The sequence below is a fragment of the Aythya ferina genome (assembly GCF_964211825.1).
Source record: "Aythya ferina genome assembly, chromosome: 19".
NCBI classification, from domain to species: Eukaryota; Metazoa; Chordata; class Aves; order Anseriformes; family Anatidae; genus Aythya; species Aythya ferina.
Genome location: NC_140309.1, coordinates 3,728,913 through 3,738,098, shown reverse-complemented (window position 1 = coordinate 3,738,098; position 9,186 = coordinate 3,728,913). Strand labels below are relative to the sequence as shown.

At 52.7% G+C, this 9,186-nt stretch overlaps 1 protein-coding gene and 1 long non-coding RNA gene across 8 annotated transcripts in view; one reads left to right on the top strand and one right to left on the bottom strand.

The window, feature by feature from the left end:
• Positions 1-710: 710 nt before the first annotated feature.
• On the bottom strand, positions 711-2,356 carry LOC311421283. 2 transcript variants are annotated; one of them, XR_014684786.1, is made up of 3 exons: positions 2,044-2,356; positions 1,826-1,955; positions 711-1,284 (listed from the first exon to the last, which is right to left on the bottom strand). It is a non-coding gene; the product is annotated as an uncharacterized lncRNA (long non-coding RNA). The 2 variants fall into 2 exon arrangements; XR_014684785.1 differs by having other exon boundaries at positions 1,826-2,356.
• Positions 2,357-3,713: 1,357 nt separating this feature from the next.
• AUTS2 (activator of transcription and developmental regulator AUTS2) overlaps positions 3,714-9,186 on the top strand; it is a 763,900-nt gene continuing 758,427 nt past the window's right edge. For 3 of the 6 annotated variants that reach the window (XM_084493461.1, XM_084493460.1, XM_084493457.1), the window contains exon 1: positions 3,716-4,276. In XM_084493461.1, the coding sequence (XP_084349587.1) occupies positions 3,983-4,276 (294 nt within the window). In that variant the 5' untranslated portion in view covers positions 3,716-3,982. Of the gene's footprint in view, positions 4,277-9,186 lie in introns of all 6 variants that reach the window. The other 3 variants (XM_084493462.1, XM_084493458.1, XM_084493459.1) reach the window with 3 other exon arrangements.

The following is a 9,186-nucleotide window of genomic DNA, read 5'->3' as shown; positions in this document are numbered from 1 at the left end:
AATTATAGATCTGTTAGCACACACTCAGCAAGTCTCCCTTCTGTGGGTGTTAACCGAATAACTACGAACACCCAGTTGTGAGTACACTAGTCATTAACCTCAAAAACAGTGAGCTCAGCACGGTACCAGAGCATACAAGTGCCTGTAAGACACAAAAAGCTATTTTCTCTTGCCAGATGCCAGGCAAGATGTATTTCTAGAAAAAAGGCCAACAGGTGGCCTAAGAACAAATGTGCATGGAGGTCTGCTGTACCCTTCCCAGTAAGATCACTTGAAATGCTCAGCTGGAGGCAAGAACACACTGGAGAGAGAACTTCCTGAGCATCTGTCTGAGGTTTTGTGGAACAGCAAGGCCTACTTGCCCTCCCTCCCAAATCAATTAAGGTTGATGGAAATGCTCCTGCTGGTGCTAGATCACACCCAGAAAAGGGATAATTTGCCTGTAGTGTACACAGGAAGGTGACCAGTGATTTCTAATGCTTGATACTTCCCAGAAGAAAAATGTTTTGTAGCAGAGAATGAATTAGACGGATGGGTTTTCATTTTTTATTTTTTTTTTCAGTAGACATGCAAATCTAGGGATTTGTTTCTATAAAGAACATAAAATAAATCACACACCATTTCTGTTTTCCACATACGTGCATTCAGGAACAAAACAGACTGAGCAGACTTTCAGCCATGCAATGAATGTCAGCAGAAACACATCCGACTACAGGTCTCTTAAGTCACTTTAATGGTGATGGATGTGCAGGAAACTGTAATCAATTACATTGCCCTGGAAATTACATAGTTATTTTCCAAAAAGCCCAACAGGTAACAGTTGTTTGATACAGTAGAGCTTAATATTTCTCAGAAGACAGAGACTTTGTAATATTTGAGCTTGCCTGTACACACAAATTGCATCACTTTAACAATACCTGTACAACCTCTTCTGTATAGTCAGATTATACAGACCTGGCAGGCAGCTATAAGTGAGACGCAAGAAACTGAAGCAAGGTAGCAAAACATAGCGTTGAACAGCAAGAAATCTGAACAGGGAGATCTAGGGTCAGATCTAGGAGGTGATGTTCTCCAGCTTGATATTTGAGAATGTTTAAAAACCAGCCATGTGCCTCTGCAAGGAGCAGCGTGGCCTTCTGCAAGGTACACACTCTTACACTATCAGGTTACCGACGGCTTTGTACTTCCTTTTCTTTTGGTTCACACCCATACGTAGCAGCTCAAAAGTCACTGCATACCACACGGGAGATGTTGTGTGGAGAGTGGTGGCAAAATGTCATTTGCCTTCAGGAAAAAAAAAAAAAAAAAAAGGTATATCCAATTTCCAGTATTTCGTGTGAGCGGTTAATATTCTTATTCTTATTAAAATATATTAAGGATATTGCTTGATCAGAGTGGCCCAAGTGTTAGGGTACAAAGTAAACAACACATTACACAACCAAACAGAGCATCATCCCTTGAGAGTCGGAGCAGCCCGCAGGGAGACTGCTGGAAAAACACACACTGCAGCTCTCAGCCCATGTGCCGCTCGTTGTGGCCCTCCTTGGTGTCTCAGCAGAGCAACGATTAGCAGCTACAGCAGGCAGCAAGAGGCAGACCAAGGAGCCCATAACAAGCTTCTTGTAGAGATCTTGTAGAGATAGTGTTAAATGATTTCCAATTCTTTTATTTTTTTTATTTTTTTCTCCACCTATCCCCCCAATATATTTCAAACCCTGCAACAGACTGCTCATCAGGTGGACGGAGGAAACCCACAGGCTTCCTCCTGGAAATCCACAGCCCCGCTCCTCTGCCCTGAGCACACCGGTTGGGTTCTCCTCCTCACCTCATTCCTGCTTGCTGTGGTTTGTTCCTCCATCTTCCTCCCTAGCAAATCTCCTCGTCCTCCCAGGTCTCTGCTCCTAACGCAGACCCAACGGCTTCGCCTTCCATGCCTCTTCCCTCAGCCCATTCCCCTGTGGAGGAGACAGAGGAAGACGAGGTGAGAAGGGTGACCACGAGCACAAGCTCAGTCATCGGGCGCTTGGAGCTCAGTTATCGGACACTTGTCAGGGCTCCGGCCATGAGGCGAGGCAGGTGATGAGGGTAACACGTCCCCTCCGCCCAGCAGCGGTTGGAGCTGAAGGCGAGGCGGCAGCTGGCTCCACACGGGCAGGGCACCATGACGGAGGGGCGGCCATGTTGGGGCGCTGCCACCACGGGCGGGGGGCTCCCCTCGAGGGGCAGCAGCCACGCCGCGTCCCCGGGGGGCGGTGCGGGAGGGCACCCGAGGGGGGGGCTGCGAGCCGCCAGGGGGGGAGGCAGACACGGAGCGGGGACACGGGACGGCGAGAACTGAACCCGAACTCGACGGGAGGGGGGGGCAGCAGGGCGGGAACCGCGCCGCCGCCGGGCGGGGGGGGTGCGGCCGGGCCTCCCCCTGCCTCCCGCCTGCCCCCACCCGCGCAGTGCGCAGGCCCTGCGCGCATGCCCGCGACTTATTTCGCGCGGCCGGGGCGCCGCATTTCGCGCGGCGGGGAGCGGGCGGCGCCGGCTCCGGCTCCGGCTCCACGTGACCGGCGCGGAGTGGAGCGGGGCCGGGCCGGGACCGCCGGGGGCCGGCAGCGCCGGGGCCGCCCCACATCGCCCCGGTGCTCGCCCCGCAGCGCCCCGGGGCCGGGGCTCACCTCCGCCGCCCCCCCCCCCCCAGCACCCCCTCCAACCTCCTCCGCCGAGCAGCCCGGGGGGGCCCGGCCCGCTGCACCCCCCCGCGGTCGGGGCGAGGCAGCAGAAAGCGCGCACCGGTGCCGCCGTCCCCGCTGGAGCGTATTCGAGCCTCATCAGCACCTTTTTTTTCTCTTCCTCCTTTTTTTTTTTTTTTATTCCTTCTATTATTTATTCTTCTTCGCCTCTGGTCCCTTTTGGGGAGGGGGCAGCCTCCTCTCCGCTCGGATTTATTGTCACCAGCATCCCCCCCCCCACCCCCCCGCCCACTCCTCGCCACAATTAATCCGATGAATTTGCCGTGATTGATCCGTATTAATAGCCGGGGTGGGTGGGCGTGTTTTGGTGTGGGTTTTTTCTTTTTTTTTTTTTGCTTTTTTTTTTTTCTTTTATTGTTTGGTTCTGGGTTGTGTGTTTTTTGTTTTTTTTTTTTTTTTTTGGAGGGGCCGGGCTGGGATCCGATCTCCGCTCCGGAGTCCAGCCCTGGTCGGTGCCTGAGAAAATCGCATCTGGACGCCTCGTTATCATTATTGTTGTGTTTGATCCGCGCAGATAAAGGCGGAGGGGAGAGCAGTGCGTGGCGGCGGGGAGGGGAAGGCTGCACCCTTCCCCGCACACACACACACACACACACACACACACACACGCAGACAGAAAGGGAGCTCCAGACATCCAGATATATTTTTTTTTTCCACCCACCCCCCTCGGAACTTCTTCTAGTTGGGGAGGAAAGGAAGAAAGAAAATAAATTTTGTGCAAGGAAATACTCTCAGCTCCCTCCTTCCAGCGGGTCTCTCTCCTTCTTTCTTTATTCCCCCCCTTCTTTTCTGCTTTTTTTTTTTTTTTTTTTTTTTTTTTTCCTCCTCTCTTTCGGAGATCCTCGCCCTCCCAGCCCCTTGATCAAAGCATTCCGCTATTCTGATTTATTGCCTGCTTGGAGAGGCTTTTTTTTTTTTTTTTCTCCTTTCTCTCGCTTTTTTTTTTTTTTTTTTTTTTTTTTTTTTTTTTTACAAAGGCGACCTGAGATCAGCCATTACTTTCCTTGGCTCGCTTATAGGAATCTCTTACATTTGGTGCTCGCTGCTGGTGGCGGTGGAACCGCGCTCGGATTCTTTCATCCCCCCCCACCCCCCCCCACCCCCTGCCCGTCCTCCCCTCCCTCCCTTTCTCCTTCCCTCTCTCCCTCCCTCCCTCCCCCGTTATTCCGCCGGGGGAGCCGGATCCGCGGCGGCGGTGGGGCGGGGGGGGCCGAGAGCCAGCGGGAGAGCCGGCCAGAGCCATGGACGGCCCGGCGCGATGCAACGGGCTGCGGAAGAAGCGGCGATCGCGCTCCCAGCGCGACCGGGAGCGGCGAGCCAAGGGCGGCCGGCGGGGCGCTGCCTCCGGCGGGGCCGCCGGCCCCGGGGCCGCCGCGGCGCTCTCGTCCTCGGGCTCCGAGAAGGAAGACAATGGGCCCCCGGCGCCGTCCCGGCCGCGGCCCCCCCGCAGGAAGCGGCGGGAGTCCTCCTCGGCCGAAGAGGACATTATCGACGGCTTCGCGATGGCCAGCTTCGTCACTTTGGAGGCGCTGGAGGTAGGAGCGGCGGCGCTTTGTGTGCGCCTCATTGTGTGCGGGGGCGGCCGCGGGGGGGCCCCCGCCCGCTGCCGGCCGCCCCCGGCCCCTGCGACCCCCGCCTTTGGGGCCGGGGGCGCCCCCGCCGCCCCTTCGGACCGGCCCCGGCCCCGGCCCGGGGACACCTGCAGCGCGGGGACCGCCGCCGGCAGCGGGACCCCCCCGCCCCGGCGTGTCCCCCCCTGGCCGGCTGTGTCCCCCGCACTCCGCCGTGTCCCCCCCGCGTCTCCTCGCGTCCCCCCCCCAGCCGCTGCCCTCCCCCGGAGCAAACTTTTCTCGCCCGGTGTCCCGGGGCCGAGCCCCCCCCCCCTCCCCGTTTTTCTTCCATCCCCCCCTTGGCACGGGTGGGCGGCGCGGCCTCCCCCGGTGGGGGGAGCGGTGTCTGTCTGTCTGTGTCTGCCTGTCCCCAAAATAAAGGGGGGCGGCGCCTCCTCTCCCGAGGGGGAGCCCCGGGGCCGGCCCCCCCCCCCCCCCGGCCGCTGTCACCCCCCGGGGGCTCGGGGTGGGGGGGTGATGCCGGGGGAGCCCCGGCCCCGCTGCTCTTGGAGGGCTTTGTTGTTCCTAACTTCTGCTCGGGAGAAGTTTGCGTGGTGAAAGGCAGATTTATTTGGGTTTACATGCACTGGAATCACAACTGTAACAATTATGAACTGTCAAAATAAATGCGAAGATGAAGCTGATTGTTTAACAAAAAAATCTGTGTAGCTCTTAAGCTGTTTAAATATTTAGCCAGGAATACTTAGTGGCATTTTCTGGTGTTGGTTTTTTCTTTGTTGTTTTTTTTTTGATTTTTTTTCCCACCCTTTGAAGCCAAATTTTGTCCTTGGTTACACCTGCACCAGCCCAGACTCATGTCTGGGAGAGATCTCCTCCCGGTGTAAGCCAAGGGAGGATCTGCTCCCCCCGAGAGCCTCCGCGTGGCTGGCGAGAGGCTCGTGTGGGTGATGGGGAACCAGTGCTGGGGATGGCCAGGCTCCCCGCTGCCACCCCTCTCACCTGGTGAGCCCGTCCACCAGTGTCCTACGTGAGCCGTGGAGAGGAGCGTGGACGTGTCTTTGTCGGCAAGAGTGGGATTTGCAAGCTGAGGATTTGGACAAAATTCTCTTCTTCCTCAAACAAAGCCCCGGTTCGTGTCGTTAGGGGTTTTGTGGGAATATGGACTCGAGAATTTGGCCGTAGCCCTTCCTGGAGGCGAATCAAGGACCACGTTTTATGTTCAGAACTTGTAGGGTGTTTTGGAAAAAATCTCTTTTGTGTTTCACTCCTTATTTATTTATTTTCCACTTGAAATGAAAATTGCTGTGCTTTTTTTCCCCGTTGCAAAGCCAAGAATGGCTACTACTTGCATCCTGTTGTAATCCTATATCGCTAAAAAGGAGTGCAGAAACATTACCCAGTTCTGCCAGCTAATATCACATTCAGATAAAACAATAGCTCGCACACTGAGACTTGACATACTTTTAATGTTCATGTGATAGGTGGCACATTTTGACCTAACGATTTCATGCTGCGTTGAGAAATAATGTCACAAAATCATTGTTAGGTGCTTTTCCCTGCAGCTCGGTGTATGTGTTGAGAAAGTTGTTTCCGAGGATCAGAGGGAGATGAAGGTGTCTCAGGCACAAGCCCAACGTAGCAGGAATTACTGCGTGTGTTGCTTGTAGCAGCCTCAAGTTTTCCTTGCGATTTCAGTGCTGGCAAGGAGGTCGTGAGATGTCTCAGCCCAGGGGAGATGTTCAGGTTCTTGTCTCAACTCATACCAGAGCTGAGAAGCCCTGGGTGCCGTGGAGAGGTGCCCTGGTGTTTACACACCTCGTGTTTTGGATCTGCCTCGGGCTCTTTGGAGCCGTGGAGGTTTCTCCCCAGGTTGCAGAAGATTTCCGTGCCCAGCATGACAGGATTGCCCTACTGGGATTTGTGTTTGAACTTCAGCCTGTTCTCAGGCTTAGTGCAGCCAAGAGTGTGAGACAGAGGGTGTGTTTAGTCTGCTTGTTGGTAATAGCAGTGAGGACCGATGTTCAGAACTTCACACCATGGGAAGATCTAAACACGTGCTCCAGGACGGGCAGCAGGTGGGCTGGCTGGCACGGGGGGGATGTGGAGGGACGAGGCTGAGCGCCCTGCTCATGAGCCCACCTTTGTGGCAGGAGGTGTGTGAGTTGGGTGGGAGCCGGCTGTTGCCCCAGGGGATCTTTTTGTGGGTGCTGCAAATAAAGCTGTGAACAAGAGCAAGGATTTCCACATAGCTTTGTTTTGCTTGACCTTTTCTAAATGCCTTGTGTTGGGGTGACTGAAAAGCCCAAATTGTGCAAAACGCCAGGTTGTGTGGGGCTTGTGGACTCTAAGGAGACACAGGTGCTGCAGGAGAAGATGCACCTGATGGCCACTGTAGTTCCAACAGGAGTCCTCTGTGTCTGTTAACACCAATTACGGGCATGTTGATAAAATTTCCCATCCCTTAAAGCACAATTATCTCTTTAAGCAGCTCCCACTCTTCGAGCTACTTTTCTGTCCAGGTATCAGTAGCCTCCTCTGCTTCTGCAGTGTAAATTGTTTGGTGTAGAAAGAGAGGCCGTCTGCTTCTAGTTATCTGCAGCAGGGTTTATGACAGCCTGTACCTTGATCTCCTTTATGTTTGCGTGGGGAATAGCAGGGAAAGAGGGAAGTGGGCAAAGACAGCAGGTTCTCATTGACTTTTTTTTTTTTGGTTGTTGTTGTCTTGGACCAACAGTTGAGCAAATCTGGTGTTACTGCAAACGTGGCCAGACTGCTCCTTGCCTGGTCTGATGAGGCTGTGCTGTAGTGAGGTGCTCTGAAGGCCCGTGCCCCACATGGAGCTCTGACCTTCAGCAGCCCCCAGGTGCCTCTGGTTTAGCACAGTGGTGTAGCCGTGCAGCTTGATCTCAGCACCACGTCCTCCTGCGGGTGGCCTTGCTGGGACTATGTGCAGCAGGCTCTGTGCATCGCTCCACAGCACTTACTCACCCCTCAGCTCTCTGGCCTCCCAAAATCTTCTAGTCTGGAAGAGGAGAAGGGTGCAGACAGCTGGTGTCTGTGCTCAGCAAGACACCAAGCTGACCTCTTGCTGTAGCCTGCACCTCTGGCACGTTTGTTTCCAACAATCACTGCATGAGGTTCTCCAAACCCAGGTGGGCATTGTTGATGCTGGTTTGACAGGGAAAGGGCATTCCTTCAGGACGTGATAAATGGATCTGTTGGGGTGACTTGCTGTGTGATGTGCTGGGGAGGTTTCTGTGGAGCTCTCGGGCAGGTGGGATTTCACAGATGTCTCCTTCCTCTCCCCGGCACGTCGGGCAGCAGGGCGATGTGGCAGGGCTGTTGGCGTGCGGTGGGGAAGGTGGTTTGCTGTGATGAGAAACGAAATCTGACCTGAATGTTAAGATAGCTTAAAGCCTGGGAAGTACTCTGTACTTCCTGAGTCAGCTCCAACCATCCCTATGGAGCAAGCAGTTGGTTTTGGGTTTTCTGAACCCTGAGTAAGGTAATGAGCTTTTTCTGCGGATGTTTATTTAGCTTCAGCTCGGGCAGTTCATCTGACAAGCTTGAAATGGGACAGAGATATTTATTTATAAAGCACAGATAGAAATGGCACGGGGAGGGGTGAGCTTGCATTTAAATGGCGATTCTTGTTCCGTAAAACCAGCGCAGTTCCTCACCGCACGTTTGAACTAATTTCTGTTCAGCATGCAGACATCAGTCTGTTTTGAGACCATGCTAAATTATCGTCAGGTAAAGCCCAATGTAATTAATTACAAATGAGAAATGCTGACAAATATTTGTCAAGGAGCTGCTTAATGAGTTTCAAATTCTGTGTCAGATGATTCCATCCACCTAGTGTAAATAATTTTTAAGCAATTGTTCCACTGAGTTTGTGTGATTTAGGCAGATGTTAGCTATGGCAGTTCTACCTATTGAGGGCACAAAATAATGCAAGACTAAATGGAGTAAAACTTAACAGCTGATAGCGGCTTTTAAATAGAAACAGTGCTGTTACACAAACAAAATGTGGAAATAATAGGAGGTTTTGAAGATGCTGTGGTCTAAACAGCATGTCTGTGTGCTGTGTACACACAGTGTAACCCTGTGTGTGCATCCGAAGGCAGGAATTTGCTTTAATAACCATTGTGTGGTGCCCACCAAAAACACTCATCAATAGGTTGGTTGTGTGACAGCAGAAGCTTGGGCTCGGACACCAGAACAACTGGCTGGCAGTGGGGTTTCTCCCCAGATCAGGCTCTTAACACCAGCCTTTTCGTGGCTTGATTAGCCTTTACTTAAAACCTCTGAGATTCCGACACAGTTTGTCCTGCCTTGTCTCTATCCTTTCATATTTCAAAAGGAATTTGATCTTCGTGCCTTACCGCAGCAGCATCATAACATCAGGTGTTTGTTCAGTGCTGTCAGCAAATCTTGGTAGTCCTTCCTGTATTTATTGACTGCTTAGGTTCTTTGGTGTTTGTCCTAGTCTGTTTGCACACGCATGTCTTCAGATTTAGACCAGCAGAGAAAAGAAGGTAGTAACTAAATGAAGGTATCTGCGGATAACAAGTGGCATTAGGTTTTGTGTGACGCTGGGATATCATATGAAGTGATGTGCTTATTATTTTCATTATGTGTTTAGAGGAAACAGTAAATTGACCTGAGATCAAATTTTGAGATAACCTTGACAGAGCAGCTGAATCTCTCGATGAAAACCCTCTGCGACCAGAGATGAAAAAACAGCAACCAAAACTGAAACCGGGACTGCGAGCAGCAGGATGTGTGTTCCACAAAAGGAACCTCTCGGGTAATTTTTGAAACCTATGTTACTATAATTTGGACATGTGAATAAAAGCCTGTTACTTTTCTGT